This window comes from Orcinus orca, chromosome 1 (genome assembly GCF_937001465.1).
Source record: "Orcinus orca chromosome 1, mOrcOrc1.1, whole genome shotgun sequence".
NCBI lineage: Eukaryota > Metazoa > Chordata > Mammalia > Artiodactyla > Delphinidae > Orcinus > Orcinus orca.
The window spans coordinates 18269129-18289636 of NC_064559.1; the positions used below are offsets into that span (position 1 = coordinate 18269129).

The 20508-nt window shown below is 34.0% G+C and overlaps 1 protein-coding gene across 2 annotated transcripts in view; it reads left to right on the forward strand.

Moving 5' to 3' along the window:
* USH2A (usherin) overlaps window positions 1–20508 on the forward strand; it is a 782904-nt gene that overhangs the window by 91082 nt on the left and 671314 nt on the right. For both annotated transcript variants that reach the window (XM_049708908.1, XM_049708907.1), the window contains 4 exons: window positions 2220–2514; window positions 3479–3663; window positions 4133–4354; window positions 5502–5595. In XM_049708908.1, the coding sequence (XP_049564865.1) occupies window positions 2220–2514; window positions 3479–3663; window positions 4133–4354; window positions 5502–5595 (796 nt within the window). The remainder of the gene's footprint in view (window positions 1–2219; window positions 2515–3478; window positions 3664–4132; window positions 4355–5501; window positions 5596–20508) is intronic.

Genomic DNA, 20508 nt, shown 5'->3' on the forward strand with positions numbered 1-20508 from the left:
CAAAAGCTTTTAAGTTTCATACAGAGTGAAGTAGGTCAGAAAGAGAAAAACAAATATCATATATTAATGCATATATTTGGAATCTAGAAAAATGGTACAGATGAACCAGTTTGCAAGGCAGAAATAGAGACACAGATGTAGAGGACAAACATATGGACACCAAGGGGGGAAAGTGGGGTGGAAGGGTGGTGGTGGTGGGATGAACTGGGATATTGAGATTGACATATATACGCTAATATGTATAAAATAGATAACTAATAAGAACCTGCTGTATAAAAATAAATAAAATAAAATTCAAATTAAAAAAAGAAACTTCTATATCTGCCTTTTAAAATTGTTTTGCTGAATTTGTAAGTGCTAGAGAATGTAGAACAATGGAAATGATTAATTATTTTGATATATGGAAAGATCTCAAGAGACGGGGCTGTTAGACTTGGAGACAAGAAGAGTGAGTAATTTGAAGTATTGTTATATATTTCTATTTCCAGTGAACAAATAACTATGTAGACTTGGACTATATTTAATGAAGTATTTCCTCATCTTGAGAATAGGTGGGAAATCTTTCTTAGGCATTTTTCAAGACATGTAGGCTTCCATTCTGTTCAGAAAGTTAAAGTGAAATTCTGCCTGAGACATCCTCTGAAGTTTGTTTCCCAAGTTATGATTTGATGATATAATAGTAAATTGTTGTATGGATGAGTTGCTCTTATTCACTTCAAAAAGAAGAATGTTTATTCCTATTTCTTTAAGGGAAATGTAGATTAGTATGGTGAATTTCCACATGACAGGACTAGCTCTTGTAAAGTTGAAAAGCATTGCTCTTGTGGTGCTGCAGTGGTCAGTGGTATGTCCATTAGCAATATACACATTTTTTTTGTTCGTCTATATGATCTAGAGATGCCTAAATATAGGATGCTGTACCACTGAAACACAGTCTTGGGGAGATTACTGCCACTAGCCTCACCATCTTCTAAATCACCTTTGTCTAAAATGCTGATGAGCAGCATTGCAAATAAAGATTTCCCTGAGATAAAGCTCTTACTGGATGGTCACTTTTGGCCCCATGCAACATGTGATATCAATTGAAAACTATGAATGAGATTTAAAGAAGAAGGCATGCCTTTATGCAATTTAGTGAATGAAAAAGCTTCCTACCTCCTCCATTGCCTTCGGTGGGGTTGGAGAGAAGTCTAGTCTCTCTACTTAGACCTGGGTTACTGGTGTTGGCCTATCTGAAATGTCTGGAAAGGTGCTATGTGGAAGAATGCCTATAAATAGAATGACTGATTCTGCTCTAGATCAGTATATTGCCCTTAATGGAAAAATTAAATATATCTGCCTGAAACTGGCGTTCTTCTTTGACTCTTGGCAGTGGCGATATGATCTGAAGCCATTGAAGCATCTTAGGGTGCCAGAATCTGTACTGATGAGTCACAGGAAACCATTGACAAATGGTCTTGGCCTCAGTCCCTTTGCCTAAAACAGCAGCAGATAAAATGATACTTATTTTCTTACTTCTTTCCCATGGATAAAGGAGAGACCCTATCTATAACTTTCATTATTTTCAGTACATTATTGTTCGCTCTCAGTGGTAAGTCAGCTGAACAACCTAAGTTAATGTTGCCTTTCTTTTTATTACAAGTAGGCCCAGTAAAATACTATATCTTAATAAATATCTTGATAATCAGTCAAGGACTTGTTCATGCTTCTTGATGTACAAAGTTAACACTTAAGAAAGTACTGTTTTTACACAGAGAATAGACTTGTGGTTGCCAAGCGGGGTGGGGGAGGGATGGAGTGGGAGTTTGGGGTTAGCAGATGCAAACTGGTATATTTAGAATGGATAAACAACAAGGTCCTGCTGTATAGCACAGGGAACTATATTCAATATCCTGTGATAAACCATAATGGAAGAGAATATAAAAAAGAATGTATATGTATAACTGAATCACTTTGCTGTACAGCAGAAATTAACACAACATTGTAATCAACTATACTTCATTTAAAAAAATGTACTGATGTTTTTGATATCCATTTTCTGAGAATGAGTATGTTTATTTGGCCAGGAATGACTTTGATTTTATGTTCTGTTTAGAAAATTATTAAAGCTAAATGGCTGCAAATCAAAACAAAATAGTGATAGACATTGGTAACACCTCTTAGAAGAGCTGTCACTGTTGAGCTCTTGGTCCTTACCGTCTGCTTCTTGACTCCCACAGAGAGATTCAGGAAGTTTTCTCTGGAGATCTGCCCAGATTGCATACCCAGTCACATTGCCGTTGCCCTGGCAGCCACCCTCGGGTTCCTCGTTTGGAACAGCGATACTGTGTTCCTAATGATGCAGAAGACACAACCAATAATAGGGTGTTACGGCTGAATCCTGAAGCCCATCCTCTTTCTTTTGTCAATGATAACAATATTGGTACTTCGTGGCTTTCCCGTGTGTTTACAAACATGACCCAGCTCAATCAAGGAGTGACTATTTCAATAGATTTGGAAAATGGACAGTATCAGGTAATTTGAAACAGTGGGATGTGTGTTAGTTTCCAGCGGTGGCTTCAACAAATGACCACAGATTGAATGGCTGTACACAGCAGAAATTTCTTACAGTTCTGAATATCGGTAGTATGAAATCAAGGTGTTGACAGGGCCATGCTCCCTCTAAAGACGCTGGGGAAGAATCCTTCTTTGCCTTTTCCAGGTTCTGGTGGCTCCTGGCATTACTTGGTTCATGGCAGCATAACTCCAATCTCTACTTCCTTTTTTCATGGCCTTCTTCCTTTTTCTGGGTGTATGTCAATTCTTTCTCTTTCTTCTCTCATGAGGACCATCCTACACCCAGGATTATCTCCCCTTGAGACCCTTAACTTAATTACATCTGCAAAGACCCTATTTTCAAATAAGGTCACATTCACAAGTACCAAGAGTTCGTACTTGAACACATCTATTTGGGGACACATTGCAACTATAAAGTGAAAACTGAATTAGGCAATTGACCATTACCTTACTAAAGTAGTGTATTATAATGTATGAAATAAAAATATTTCAAAGAAGGTATGTAGGACCTAATATTTTAGAGAAAAATTAGAGATTTGTGTCAAAATTATATGAAATATTGAAACATCTTTTCAATATCAAGTAGCACAAATTAATAAAAACTGAGGTCCTTATTTTAAATTACTACTTAAGAAGAAATATATAACAATTATTTCATATAAGTAATGTTCTTTTTTCATCTTTATAACAAACTTAATATTAATTTCCACCTTAATTTATAAAATTCTTGAGAAGAGGGACATATCTGCAGTTATAGAATGTGTGGCCTTTACTATATGGCTATGAAATTTCTGGATATCTAATAAATATTTGGTAATTATCATTATAAGGAAGTTATTATATTTGAATCTAACAATTCCATGATTTATACTGATGGGTCAAACTTAAAACTTCAGTGACAATAATTAACATCCATTTTCAGGTGTTTTACATCATCATTCAGTTCTCTAGTCCACAACCAACAGCAATAAGGATTCAAAGGAAGAAAGACAACAGCCTAGACTGGGAGGATTGGCAGTATTTTGCTAGAAATTGCAGCACTTTCGGAATGAAAAACAATGGAGAATTGGAAAATTCTGATTCTGTCAACTGTCTTCAGCTTCCCAAGTATGAATATTTTTAAATGATTGTCTTTGAATGTATTTAGGAGTTAATTTTAGGAGACTAATGAGCAGTAGTAACCTACATGTAAGCTAACCAGGTTGGTAGAGACTTCCTTCTACCACCAACTTTCTTAAGGCAGATTTTTCTAGGACTCCTCCCTAAATTGAGTTTTAAACAATGTTTAAAATTCTTGTAAAACTTTAGAGTATCTCTTGCTTACAGTCTCACTTGTGCTTTAAAATTGATTTTCAGATTGTCTACCAAGTTATCTATATTAATAGGATTTTTATTATGTCCTCAAGGAAATGTTTTACTATATTTTTCTGTAATGCTCTTATATTGTTTGTATATGAAATATATGGAATATGTTTGTTCTCCCAGCATGAAGAATTTAAGCTATTATTAATATTGTGTTGTGATTTTTGTTTTGTCAAAAATATGAATATCTTATGATTTCAAATTTCATCAACAGTTTTACTCCATATTCCCGTGGTAATGTCACCTTTAGCATCCTAACACCTGGACCAAATCATCGTCCTGGATACAATAATTTCTATAATACCCCAGCTCTTCAAGAGTTTGTAAAGGCCACACAAGTACGACTTCATTTCCATGGACAGTACCATACAACTGAGACTTCTGTCAGCCCCAGACACAGATACTACGGGGTCAATGAAATCACCATCACTGGAAGGTAGTGTTCATTACCAAGGTTTCGAGTGTGATTTTCATTATGAATATTGTTTCTAATTAGACTTTTGTCATACTTATTTTAAAATACATTAACAAAAATTTCAGAGCAAGCCAGATTCTAATCTTCATGTACTGAATTGGTTTCATAATCTTAAGATTTTGTGGGGAGATTTGTATGCAAGTCTTTGCTGTACATAATATTACACTGTTATAAAATCAATTTTCAAAAGCTGTTTGGTTTAGAAGTTATGATACTATGAATCCAACTTAGAAAATATTTACCAAATATTTTGCTTAGTTTGTTCTGGAATGTAATTTTCAAGTATTCTTGAAATCAAAGAGCAGGAGCTAGATTTAGAGTTACAACTATAGTACCAGCTAGTTTATAAGTGTTGGGCTTGGTCTCCCTGAGTCCACAATTCACAGTTTTATGAGGAATATCTGTTTTCCTTTAAAGGAAAAATCACATATACTCTAATTAATTTATAGATATCTGATCTAATTGAGAACAAATTTAAACAAATGAATACCTGGAGAACTAGGAGGCAGCATACTCCCTAGTATGGAAATAGTGCATATATAGACAATATTTAAAATTGGTTTGTACTAGAAGAATGATATATCTTGTGAATAAAGAACATCTTTCAAAACAGATCAGAATATCAACATGTAAGTGTTATTTGTTAAGTCATAGCACAATGAAAAAATAATACTATTAAATTTTCACCATCTAATTTTGGGGAAAAAATTGGAATTTGTTAACTTTATTTTCCAGTTTATTCTGAACTGTATAGTCTTAACTGTGTTGTCAGTAGTTGCAGTAAATGCCTTTTCTTGGCAGGTTTGTCACATGGTTAACATAGGTGTAAACAACCCAAGATGGGCTTGAAAATTTCCTTCATGGTCAATGTGGTTTGGATATTAATGACGATCCTTCCCGTACTTAAGTTAATTTAAAACTGTTATGAATATACACATGATTAAAGAGAAACTAATTTTTGTGTTGATTAACACATTTGTCTCCCTTGTTGGATTCACATAGTGGATATATATATATATATATATATATATATATATATGTAGGTCTTTAAATATATTCATGATTGAGCTGGTGTTTCTAAGGAGTTGTCTGACGCTCATGTTCACAGGTGTCAGTGCCGTGGTCATGCTGATAACTGTGACACGAAAAGCCAGCCCTATAGATGCCTCTGCTCTCGGGAAAGTTTCACTGAAGGACTTCATGTGAGTTCTCTGTTTATGCATGGGAATCTCAAAAAAGAGGTGTTGGGTTGTTGAATATAAATTCCTTAAACTTGATTTGGTCTAATTTCTGGGTATGAATAAAAGTAAATTGATATGAACTTAAAATGTTAATTATTTCAGAAAACTTTTTCATAGAGAAAAATTAAAGCCATCAATAAATTTGAAAATTTCATTTAAAAATACTCTAAGAGGGAAATAACAACTAATACTAAACGCAGAGATTTTCTTTTTCCTTTCTTTTCTCATCTTTGTTTCATCAGCATCTCATGTTTATCATATTTTATAAAACAATTTTTAAGGTATCTGAATAGATGGCGCTAAAAGAAAAAGGGTCACATTACTACACCTAAAGGGTAAATTTGTGCAAAGGTACATAGAGAGATCTTTATGTACGTCCATCAATCAAGTTTAATTCATTACTGATATCAGGAATTTTAAGTAGTTAATTTAAAAATCTACAGTAAAATTACTTAGAAATTACATTATTTTAGCTTGTCTATGATCATCAGGGTAAGTTTCATAGTTGAAGTGGAAATTTAGCTACATCATTAAGAATAAGAGGTAAATGAAAAAAATTTGAGAGAGGTTTGTTAGAAATATTCAGCATAAACATCAGTAACAGCTCATATGAAAGAGGGTTACAGCAGCAGTAACAATCATACCAAAAATAAGAGTATGGAGTCTTCAGTAAATGGTGTTTGAAGCAATTGGCTGCCAATTTGTAAGAAAATAAAGTTCGAGGCCTACCTCATGGCATGTACAAAAATCTAGGCGCTTAAAGAATTAAGTGTAAAAATAACTAAATTTATTAAAATAACGATTAGAGCAGTATTTCTAAATCTCAGGTGGGGGGGTCTATATAAGTGTAGCATATGAAATACACAAGAAACAAACAAGCATATCAGGAGTCATGAAAAAATATTGACATATTTTTTCATATAAATATTTAAAATTCTTTATAGTGTAAGGACTAAAATAACTATAGTGTAATGATAAGTGATGAGGCTGATAGAAAATATTTACATCATATTAACAGATAAAGATTTGAGAGCCTTCTAAAAAGGCAAAACACACTGTTCTTCTACAACTGCTGCTTACACTTCTGACACCAGATGCATGGGGTTTTTCTACACAAAGCAATTCACTTCTCTGTGGACATCAACTGGGTGTCCTACAATTTAATTCAATTCTGACACTAACTGGAAGTATCACAGACCCCATGGGTTTAGAGGTCAGTCCCACCAGAGGAGCTCTCACTTCAGATGCCAGCTGCAAGTAGTGGGTCCCCAGGTTAACTACAACTTCGGTCTGACTTAGCTGCAAATTGGGAGTTCCCCAACCCCCTTTTTGGTTTGATAATTTACTAGAATGGCTCACAAAACTCAAGTAAATACTTTACTTATTAGACGACCATTTATTATAAAAGGATGCAACTCAGGAACAGCCCAGATGGAGGGGATGCATAGGGAAGGTAAGGAGGAAGGGGCGCAGAGCTTCTGTGTCCTCTCTGACCATGCCACCCTCCCAGCACCTCAATGTGTTTATCAATCTGTGGGCTCTCTGAACCTCTTCAGCCAGAGTTCTTATGGAAGTTTCATTATGCATGATTGATTAAATCATTGGCCATTGGTGATTGAACTTGACCTCTAGGCCCTCTCCCTCCCTGGAGATCCAGAGATGGGGCTGAAAGTTCCAACCCTCTAACCCTGGCAACCAGCCCCTGTTCTTAGGGTGTTTCCAAAAATCACCTCATTAAAATAAACTCAGGTGGGGTTGAAAGGGACTTGTTATGAATAAAAAAAGATGCTCTTTTACCTTTTTGTTCTGGAGCTATTTTAGGAACTGGGGACAGAAACCAAATATTATAACAAGATATGTCCCTATCATTCTTATCAGTTAGGAAATTACAAGAGGTTTAGGAGCTGTGTGCCACAGCCCAAAAATATAATATATTTTATTATGTCACAAACCCTAATACACAAAAACACTTTAAGAATAATTAGAAAAATAATAATGATAAGGAGCAAATATGTTAACAAGTATTTTACAAAGAAGAACTGACAATTTTCAACAAACATATGAAAGTTTACCCAACCTCAGTTTTAATTAGAAAATTGCAAATTATAATAAAATATTGTCTTTAACCTATCAAATTAGCAAAAGTTTCAAAACTGGTAACATTTAGGTTTGTGAGAATGTGAACTTTTTATATATCATTGACGGAACTACCAATTGGTACAAAAATTTTGGAGGGTAATTTGGCCATATGTATATTAAAGTAAAGTTGTAAATACAGTGAGTTACACTATGTAGTTGTCATTCTACAAAGCAATTCTGCATTGACAAGAGTATGGAATGGTTGTATCTGTATCTGTGGTTACATAAATATGGGATTATAGGTTAGTATATTTTAGCTTTTAAAATAATAGCACTGTCTCTGGACTCCTGTATGACTTGTGAGCTTCCTTGCCTCCTAGATCTTTCCCTGACTTGTTTCGTTAGTCACTTCACTTCTCTGTGTAGTTTGTTTTAGAATTTCATGGAATATCTTATTCTTTTAAGACCATCTGTAAAGGATTTGGCAAACTCCATTTCTGTCGTCTGAGATTCTTAATCTAATTTGTTTTTGACTACAACATTAGTGCATATAGTTCAATGGCAAGAATATTATCTAAAATGCAGGCTTCCTCTGGCACATTTAGGATGTGATGCTGATCTTCAGTTTCAACTCATGGTCTTTGATTTGGTTACAGCCACCTTTCTTTCTGTGTGCTCAAACCAAAACTTGCATGTTCTAATTCAGAGGCCCCTTTCAACTTTTTCTCCAGATCATTGCTTTATACTGCTGATCTTTTTATTTATACATTTAGTCTTCCCCATTAGTTGATAATCCCTCTGAAAAAAGGAATCTTCTACAGTTTTTGGATATCTCACACTGGAGGCTTTGAGTTTGATTTGATTAGTATATCATGAAAACAAATCTTTTGAAAAAGCATTGATTTTAATGTTTCATTGTATGGCTTATCATGTTGTCGCAGAAAGGAAATTAATTGGATTAACTTGATTGACTCACTCTTCATTCAGCCATAATTGTGTGTTTAAATTTTGGGGATTTTGATTTGTTCTTGATTTTAAAGTGACATTTATTTGGTTTTTCTTAGTGTCTTCTTTTAATCCTTTAAGATAGACACTTCTTTCCTGGCAGTGATTTCTTTCATTAACCTCACCCTTCCTCTCCAAACCTATTAATTACCTAACTAAAAAATGCTCTGGGATGAATTGAATAGGGCACTTTGATCTGAATCTGTCTAGTAAATGCAAACTGAGGACTGGCTAATACATTCATTTGATATGTTGTTATCTGAGCTTCTCTTGCTTTATTTTGACTAGTTAGTTCCTCTCCTCCGCCCTCACCCCCATCTCTCTTCCTCTCCATGCCTCATTCCATTTTTTCCTTTTTCTCTTTCTTTAACTGCTCCTGGTTAAATGATATTTTATGATTCTTGCATGATTTCATGCTTCCCCTTAAAAATAGAGCCATTAAATGTATCACAGCTTATGATTGGTTTCAGAAGTCAAGTTGGGATTTTCAGACTTGGTCTCAGGTGGTGACTGTTGGATTATGAACTAGTGAAATAATTAACTATAATTTAGGTTGAGAATATGTTTTAATGCTTCTTGTTTCGACGCTAAGTGCCTTTTGAAAACAAAAGTTTCAAAGTTGACTTTTCTGTTATTTTCCTCCTGTCATATTTTGATAATTCGTGAATGTAGCCATAAATAAAAAAGCAACAAATATCATTCACTTACCAAAGTTTGGCAAATGCAGCTGAAGGGAAAAAATAAATAGACTGTTAAGTTGAATGATTTCTCAGTCTTATGATATTTTCAACCGTGTGTTGAAAATAAAAAATGATTTTATAATGCATTCATAGCATGAGCTTCTCTTTTGTTATCATTCTAGATATTTTAATACACTTAGGTATCTGAAAAAGTTGTCTTAAATAATTGTCTTAAAATAAAGACAAAAAAGTTGTCTTAAAATAATTTGAAAATATATTTATTCAAATGCTTTTCACGTTGTTCCACTTTTTAAAATAATAAGTTTTGGTATATAAGCCATTCATATCCTATTGGAACCAATGTTCTTTTTAAAGATCTGGACATAATCCAAAAAGAATGTCTTCAATTTCACAGTATTATGCTAGCCATTAATAATATTACTCAATAAACGGGGCTTTTGTGAATTATATTATAGCCATTTGGTAAACAGATGAAAACGTAAGATTTGAGAAGATGCCAGTTCTGGGCAATTGTCAGTCCTATGAGAAAGTGTTTTTAGCAGAAGTGAAAATGAATGAAGTCGGGGGAAAGGAATGGAATGGTGAATTCAGAAGCAAGTTCATATGTGGAGCCATTCTAGAGAATTTTCTGTATGAAACATTCTTTAGTTGTTTATAAAGTTGATGTTAGGAGCTGGTGGTCCTCAGGTGGGAACAGTGTTTAAATAGTTTTTTCTTTATTTTCCAACAAAAGTTTTCACTTTTCTTTCTTTCTTTTTTTTTTTGGTTACACCTCTGAGTTCTCTTAATTAGAAAGTAGTCCACTACTATGCTCATGTTCCCCATGGCAACAGTTGGCTAACTCACGGTAGCAATTACCATCTTCAGAGCATTATCACTGTTCATTTGCTACTAAATTTACTACTGTCCTTAGCTTTATATCTAGGTGACCTCATTCATGTTAACTGCCTGTCTTCAGACACTTATAAACTTCTGAACCCTAAAACACAAAACTCACTAATATTGAGACTTACACTAGTAGCCAGAATACATGATTATTTATTTTGGGTATAGCTGGATTGGCAGTCTATTTCATAGCTGCTATTTATTTTGTGCATTCATAAAATTATAAAACTAACAAGTAACCAAAAACAACTCAAGAAAATCTATTACCAAAAACACCACTGATTCTAAGATGAACTTAAAGGCACACTTACTTTTTCTTAAACGTTTTGTGAAACCTAAAGCATTTATCTTCGGGAGGCTGACTGACTCCGCTCAGTGCTGTTGGACTGGGAACTGACATATTTTGGTATGGTATTGGCAATTTTAAGGCTTTGACTTTAATGTATTATGTATGCAATAAATTAGAATGGCATATTTCATTAATAGAGAATAATTTTTGCATACTGCCACATTTCTTCCCTCCAAATGACTGAAGCAGTGAGTAATTAATTTACTGATCCATTTTAGGATTAATCTATGGAAAAACAAATCCCAACAGACTGGACGCTATTCAAAAACTTTTGAGCAGAGTTGAATGTTTTAAAGTAGATTTCAGGATTACATGGCATTGAACTTGTATGGATCATATGATTGTTGATACTGTTTTAAAATGAGTAATTTAATTTTATTTGGATAATTATTTTCATTTATGTATTTTTAACTTCAATAATTTTTTGAGATAATTGTAAATTCATATACTAGTGTAAGAAATAGTGTAAGAAAGAGATTTCTTGTCCCCTTTACCAAATATGACTCATGGGAACATCTTGCAGAACTACTGTTTTTCCTTTTTAAATCAACTTTCTTGAAGTATAATTTGCGTACAATAGAGTATACCCATTTAAAAATGTATAGTTTGGGGCTTCCCTGGTGGCGCAGCAGTTGAGAGTCCGCCTGTCAATGCAGGGGACACGGGTTCGTGCCCCGGTCCGGGAAGATCCCACATTGCCGCGGAGAGGCTGGGCCCGTGAGCCATGGACGGTGAGCCTGCGCGTCCGGAGCCTGTGCTCCGCAACGGGAGAGGCCACAACAGTGAGAGGCCCACGTACCGCAAAAAAAAAAAAAAGTATAGTTTGATGAGTTTTGGCAAATGTATCCCCTCATGTAATAACCACCATGATCAAGATATAGAATGTTTTCCTCTCCCCACTCTTTTGTGTTCCTTCCTAGTCAATATCTCCTCCCAAACCTCAATCCCAGGAAACCACCAATCTGTTCAATGTCACTGTAGGTTAATTTTGCCTGTTCTAAAATTTCATATCATGGAGTTATTCAATATGTGTTATTTTGGTACATAGGCTTTGTCGACCTGAAAAATGCACAACATGAGAGTTGTGAGTTAAGTTTTATTTGAGGCAAAATGAGGACTGCAGCCCGGGAGACAGCATCCCAGATAGTTCTGAGAAACTGCTCCAAAGAGGTAGGCAGGTAGGTCAGTGTATATGTGATTTTGGTGAAGGGGGAGTACATGCAGTCGAGCACATATTGTTTTGCAGAAGGTCTCTGCTAGTCACGAGGAGCAGACGTCACCGTGAAGGATTTTAGTGCTTTTCTAGATATGAGGAGATGCAAGAATTGGGCTCATAAAATTGGCTCCTGAAAATATCTATCTGAAGACCTGTTCTACCCATTTTTCCCAGAGCACAGAGTGCCTCATTGCTGCTCTCCACCTGAACTCCTTTCAGGGGGGTGTTGAAAGTCAGCAGCTGCAGCAGCACATAATTTAATCCTTGTGGAGGTAGATGGCCAGTGCCCATGGCAAGGGCCAATTTGTCATTGACAGCTTCTACATCCCATCCCCACAACTCCTTTGTACTTTATAGGTCATTTCCTAACTAGTCGTATTATTAGCTTTATTGTAATAAAGTACCTCTGGTCCACCTGCTCAGGAAGTCCATTATAACTATCAAAAAATATGTGTTAAGATCATGGCAGAATACAACCTAGGAATTGGAAGCTTGTGTATGGAACTAACTAGTCTATGTCAACTAACATGGTGGCATAGCTACAATATAGGTCTTACTTCTTTTCCCCTCCTGTCTGGCACTTTCTTTACCTGGTCTAAGAGTTCAAATATTGATAGAATCTAGCTTTAAGAAAAGTGTTATCCATTGAAACTTGCATCCTTAGAATTTTTCATTTTCTTTTAATAGCTGCATGCACCTTTCAAGGGCTCTGGGCCAAGAATGATGCGCTGACCACTGCCTCTGCCAAGCACGCGCACTTTGTTGGCTACTTAACTAGTCTTTCATCATCGTGTGACATCATTGTCTGCAGGGGTGGTCAAGCATTCACAGAGCAATTTATTAGGAACCATGAATACTTCCTTTATTCTGTGGCTCTGATTTGTGACCCTTTGATAACATTAATCATGGATTTTATGAATTTTAACTAAAATCACACCATCAGTATGCATTTTTGTTAGTATTATAAATAGCAGAGCCAGCTTAAAGCATTTTATATAATAAACTTTCCTACCATTCAATAATTTGAATGGTGCCAGCGTCACACTCTACATTGCTTTTTATGTAAATGAATATTTCCTGTTATTTGAGAGAGTGTATTCCTTTAGAGCACTGAAGTCCAGAAGTATGAGTCATCATGACTAACTTGTGTCATATTTTTATTACACATCAAGCTTTATGACTTCTTATGTTTTCTTTTTGCTCACAGAAATTTTTTACTGTAAATGTATTTCATTTTATACGATAGTTTTGTAACACTAATGAATTAATTCATTTTCATGTAACTAGCATTCTGGCAGTTAGTATTATAGAATCTCCATTAGAGGTACATTTAGTGAGTCAAGGTCAAGAATTTCATTTCCTGTCTGACACGTGGATGATATTATTAATCTTTGAAAAACACTTATACTTGTTTCCCCGAGATAGGTATATACATAAATGTCTTTAAAATGCAAGTTTAAAATGTGAAAAAGAGGTTAGGATCAAGGGGATAGATTGAGACAGCTTTGTAGAAGAAGTAAATAGAGATGATGAACATATACAAATGAAGAAATATGATATTTAAGGGGATAAGGGTAAATAATTGTCCAAAGCTGAGGAATGGCATGATTCTTCTGAATCCTATGTAGACTATGAAAAAAAATACATAGGTAAGATATAATGAATCTGATGATCATCAAAGACCAAGAGTGGATACTAAAAAGTAACCAGAGAAAAAGATAAATTATTTATAGATCTGAATTTATAAGAAACTGTGACATTGGATATCTCAATCCACAATAGAAGCCAGAAGACAGTGGAATAGTGCAATACCTCTGAATTCCAAAGAGAAAGTAACCAACAAACCTAGAATTGTATTTGTAGCTAAACTATCAATTAACAACAAGGGAGAAAAAATACATTTTTGTCTAACAAAAATTTATCAACTTCACCACCAGTAGATTCACTGAAAGAATTTTTAAAGGCTATACTTCATAAAGAAATATAATGATTTCAGAAAAGGAGGAAGATTTCAGAAAAGAAGGAATTATAAGCAAGTGAACCAGTAAATATATATAAGCTGTATTAAATAATAATATTGTTTAAATAATAATATTGTTTAATAATGATATATTTATATCATTATTATATATTTAATATTGTTTAATAATGATATATTTAATATATTTAATTAATAATTAATATATTTAATATTAATATTTAATATTAATATTTAATATTTAATAATAAATGTAAACTCTATTAATAATAGCATTATAGATGGTGGAGTGTATAAAATAGCAAGATACTCCTAAAATGGACATTAAAATACAGTTAAGGGAAAGGAAAATATTCGACTCCAGCCCCCTCTAGTCATCCTGCTGTGTCTAAGGGGTCAGACTGAGGGACTGTTACACACTCATTAAAAGCCTGAGACCTAATTATAGGGCTATTGAACACTTCTCCACACCCCACACCTTAGACCACATCACTAAAGGCATATTTTTATGGAGTTCCTTTAATCCAGTACATAATGTACAGTTTTCAAAAAAAAATTAAAAGGCATACTAAAAGACCAAAAGTAAAGTTTAAAGAGACAGAGCAAACTTCAGATCCAGATTCAGATATAGTAGAAATGTTGGAATTATCAGATTGGGAAGTTAAAACAACTATAATTAATATGCTACAGGTTCTAATGGGAAAATGATATAATACACAAGAACAGATGGGTAATGTAAGCAGAAAGATGGAAATTCTAAAAAAAAAAAGATATGCTAGAGATCAAAAACACTATAACAGGAATGAAGGATGTCTTTGATGGATTCATTAGCAGACTGGACACGGCTGAAGAAAGAATCTCTGAGCTTGAGAATATGTCAATAGAAACTACCAAAACTGAATAGCAAAGAGAAAAATTATTTTAAAAAAAGAATATCTAAGAACTGTGGGACAGTTACAAAAGATATAATATATGCATAATGGAAATACTAGAAAGAGAAGAAAGAAATGGAAAAGAAGAAGCAATAATGACTGAGAATTTCCCAAATGAATGTCAGACACCAAACCACTAATCCCAAAAGCCTGAGAACACCAAGCAAAATAAATTCCAAAAATTTACACCCAGGTATATCATATTCAAACCACAGGAAATCAAAGATAAAGAAAAAATCTGAAAAGAAACCAGAAAAAAAAAACACACCTAACCTATAGAGGAATAAAGATAAGAATTACTTCTGACGTCTCAGAAACCATGCACACAAGGAAAATTAAATATCTCAAGTGTTGAGAGACACAACCCACCAACCTAGAATTCTGTAACTTGCAAAATTATCCTTCGAAAGTGAAGGAGAAGTGAAAACTTTCTCAAACAAAGTTGAGGGAATTTGTTGTCAGTAGACTTGTTTGCAAGAAATTCTTCAGAGAGTTCTTCAGAGAACAAAGAAGTTCTTCAGAGAGAAGGAGAATGATATAGATCAGAAGCTTGGATCTACATAAAGAAAGGAAGTGACTTAGAGATGAAATAAGTGAAGATAAAATAAAACATTTGTTTTTCTTATTTTAATTGATCTAAAAGATAAAAATTTGTTCAAAATAATTGCACGATATGTTGGGTTGGCCAAAAAGTTCGTTCGGATTTTTCAGTAAGATGGAAAACCTGGATGAACTTTTTGGCCAACTCCATACTTGATGATTATAGCTTATGTATTAGTGACTCAAGTGGCAACAGTGATACAAGGGACAGAAGAGAGGATCCAGGGGTGCTTTGTTTTGTTAAAGTACTTATTCTACCCATGAAGTGGTGTAGTGTTATTTGAAAGTGGACTTAGATTAATTGTAAATTATTGTAAATTAGTTAGAAATGCATATTACAAACTCTAGGACATCCACTTTTTTAAAAAGTAAAAAAAAAAAAAAGAAAAGGATAATTGATATGCTGAGAAAAGAGAGCAAATGGAATCACATCAAATGCACAGTTAAAACAACAAAAGGCAGAAAGAGTGGAAGACAAAAATAGAATCAAAGAATGAGGGCAATGAATAGAAAAGAGTAACAGATACAGTAGGCATTACTCCAAATATGTCAGTAATTACTTTAAACATCAATGGCCTAAACATCAATTAAAAGAGTTTGTCAGAGAGGATCAAAAACATGACACAACTATACATTGTCTACAAGAAACCCACATTAAATATAAAGACACATATAGATTAAAAGTAAAGAAATGGAGAAAGATATATCATGTTAACACTAATCAAACGAACACTAGAGTAAATACTGAAATATTAATTTCAGACAGAGCACAGTTAAGAGTAAGGAAAATTATTAGTGATAAGATGGGGTATTACATAGTGGTAAAAGGGTCAAATCTACAAGGAGACATAACAATCATTAATGTGCTTGTGCCTAACAACAGAGCATCAAAGTACACAAGGCAGAAACTGATAGAAGAGGAAGTACAAATAGATGCAGTCACTGTCATAGAGTCTTCAGCACCCCTCTCTCAGAAATGGGCAGATCCAGTAGGCAGAAAATCTGTAAGGGCATAGTTGAATTCAACAACACTTTCAATCAACTGGATATATAATTGAACACCTAGATTACTTTGTCCAACAATTGCAGAATATGCATTCTTCTCAAGCTCACTTGGAACATTCACTAGATTAACCACATTCTGGGCCATAAAACGCACCTGAACAAACTTAAAAGAAATCATACAATGTGAGCTCTCAGACCACTTGGTTCCAACTGTGGGAGGATATTTTATACGTGTATATAGGAGTACATATTTTGGTGGATCAGACGAATAGGAATATCCAAAGCAAAACCTACCAAATGATGTGTATGGTGGAAACATTATTGAAAAATATTTAAAAGACCTGAATTATTGGAGAACCACACCATGCTCATGTAGAGGAAGATTTAATATAACAGATGTCAATTCTCCCCAATCATAATATAAATTCAGTTTAATTCTAATCAAAATATTACAACAGATTTTTTTTCTGTGACTTGACAAACTTATTCTAACGTAAAGATGATTAGAGGAGTGAAAACAGTGGAAATAAATTTGGGGAAGATAGTGGCAGGGTCTTGCCCTTCGCAATAATGTCTTATTATGAAGATAAATAACATTTTTCCCTTGGACTTTTGGGCACATGAAGCACAAACTAACAAAGGAAGAAATTGGTAAACGTGGCTATGTTAAAATTAGAAACTTCTAATCATCAAAAGCTACCTTTTTAAGAAAAGAAAGAAAAACTACAGACTAGCAGATGATATTGGCAACACAATGCATATAGCAAAGGGAACTTTTAAATCATACAAACTAATTGAAAAACTTACCAAAATAACGAATGGGTAATTCACAGAAGAGGCCAGAAGTGGCAACTTAAATGGTCAATCTACATATGAAAACATCTGAACCTTTACTGGTTATTGATAAAGTAACCCAAACTATGAGATAACGGTTTATACCCATGAGGTTGGTAAAGATGAAAAAATCTGAAAATTTCAGATGCTGACAAAGATGTGAATTACGTACTGAGCACTGATACGCCACTGATGGGAAGGTGCCACCACTGTGGAAAAACAATTTGCAAATATTTAAATGAAATACAGCAGTGGATATGAATGAATATAGGTATAGTGTCAACATTAGACTTCTCAAACAATGGAGTGCAAAAAGCTTGTTTTAGAATAATACATACAGCATACCATTTATGTAAAATTAAAACCATGTAGAACAATACTATGTTACAAGTAATACAAAAATATAAAGTATAAGTATCAAGAAATACTTGTGAATGAATATTACTAATTTCAGATGTTATTGGTAGGGTGGAATGTATACGGCATTTTATTTTATTTTCATCAGGTGGTGAATAAGGAACACAATTATTTGCTGTTTTTATAAATTTTGCGTGTCTTAAATATCTCAACATAATTTTCCTAAAATATAATAATTTGATTTATTAATCTATTAGGAACATATTATCTACGTTAAGTATTCATCCTATCGGTAAAGACAGTGGAGGTGATGCTACTCTCTTCAGCATGGAATAACCATTACAAAATTAATGATTACTGTGTACCCTTATTGTTCTAAAGTGAAGCTTCATCATTTGCTCTCTTCATTTAACAAATATTTATGAAATGCCTTGTATATGTAGAGCCTTATGCTAGAGTACAACCATAAAATCTTGATTATAGGTGCAAGTATTTGAAAATACTGACGGACTTTCATTTATGAAATTCAAAAAAGATTCCCTGGAAGACACTAATTACTATAATAAATGGAGATGACTTTAATACAAACAAGTGATTCAGGCTGACAATTTGTCAACAAATATTGTTGACATTTTAAATCTTAAAAGGAAAAATTAAATGCAACTATACTAATAAAAGGATTTTTAATTTACTAATGTAGTACTCATGTCTAGCACTAGATAAAATTTGGAATGTAAGTTGGCTTTATATCCAAATAGTAACTCAAATGTATTTTTATGTCTACTCATTAAACTAAACGACAGAGATAATGGATCATGCTTCTTAATATATGAATCCATATTTTGTATTATGTATATTATTTGGAACAGTTGCATGTAAAGAACATTTTTAATATAATCCATTTCTTTTTCATTAAGTTTCTTTTCAAAATATGCAGTTTATACTATACAAATGTGTTCTTTACTCCAGGCCATATTTTCTGGCCCACAAACAGGGTTAAATTATTATATTACACAGTAGAATTGCTTTGGCTTGGCCACTACCCACAAACTTGAGCAAATCTTAAAGTCCTCCTTCTGGACTCTTGGGGGAACATGTTGTATCTTCACATGTGTCTTTTTAGTGCACTGAACAAGTCACACAATAAAAAGAAAGGGGGGGAAAAAAAGAACAGAAAGCTCAAGGGAAAAATCAAATATCAAACACCATCAGTATTCAAAATCAATGAATAAAACTCTGGAGCCCATCATCCAGGTGCTTCTGCTTCATTCAACGACTAGCCATAGTTAGATGGTCTGTATTCACAAATCACATGGTAAAAAACCCTGTGCTTAAAAGTACATAGGCTATCAGTTATATTTATACAGAGACGATGTGTAGAACTGAATCAGTTGTCTGAATAATTCTGCCTACAGTCTACTTTTGCAAGTGTAGATTTTGTTTCACACATTATTAAAATTTGTTTTATTGGATGATTTTCTAATCATTGCACAGTGCCTGTAGAGGTACAGACAATGCATTGCATGAATTAGAAAGTTTCTAAAAGTAGCCACCACATATTAATAGTTGAATTGCCAGACAGGCTTTGTATATTAAGTATTCACAATCATTGTATTGCCACCAATGTCTGATCAGTATTGTCGAATAGTATTAGTAGTTATTTAATTGATGCTATTAATTTTAGCACCTACAAAGCAGGTAAGTACAATTTTTCTGTGGGCACTTTAATTATATGAGAATTTCTAACTAGGGGAAAGATAATTACTGAGAAAGGAATAGATCATTGAAGGCTAAATACATGAACATTTCTGTCTTCTCAATGGTGAAGCATGGTAATTGTTTTAAATTTGCTAATTAAGATTACATAGTAATCCACAGGTAAAATTCTGCAGGTAAAATATTGCATTTACCTTTAAACCTTTTATGTTACTATTTAATTAAATACTGCACATACTAAGGTACCATCATCCTGCAGCATGTTATAAATGTAAGCAATCTATTAGGTCATTCCTCCATACATTCATGCATTTATCAAACATATATTGATCACTTATTGTGTGCAAAGCATTCAGCCATTTTCTGTCTAGATTGTCTCCAGAGTTGGAAGTTTTATCTATGCTTCCACACCCACCCCACCCAATCTATCATGATGATAAATTAACAAGTTTGTGTAACAATACCTTTATGATTGGAAGGTTAGAGATACCTAGAGAAACTTCTATTGGAAAAAATAGTTACATGAGTACACTGAAGTTTTTATGTTTATAAAGGTGATTTCTCTATCTAGTAGACAAAAGAAATTACACGAAATGGCATCATTTGAATTACAACTACCACTACATTCGAAGGAAAGAGGAAGCTTGAATAGGGCCTGAGGACAATTATTATTATTAGAGATTTAAGACAAAATTTCCAACATACTGGTCTGGCTTCTAGCTTCTGAGGAGAAAGGAGCAATTTACAGACCTTCCAAAGATCTCTAATTCATTTAGGCCATTTGGGAATAGTGTAACAAATAACCTCTTTTAGCTCAGTAAGTAGTACTATACTGACTAAAAAGTGAGCAGTTTATAATCTCTCACTTTGAAACAGATTGCCTTGTTTCCCTTCCCATAGAGGCAGGGGCTGCCTACATACCTCTGAATTTTCCAGCCAGGAGTGGGGTGACTCCTAGTTTGGGTTTCCTGAGCTCTGCCATCCAGTTTAGACACTGAACAGAAGGAGGTAAGAATGGACATCTAGCCATAGTGAATCCACTCAACACCTCCCTCCCTCAGAGGTCATTTTCTATCCCTGGAGACAGTCTAGCATGGGGATTAGGAGCAAGGGCTATCTATCTACCTATGTATGTATGTACATATGTATCTACCATTTGTGTATCTAAATTGAATACCTCCTATGTGTTAGGGCTTCCTCTAGGCTCTGGAAATATA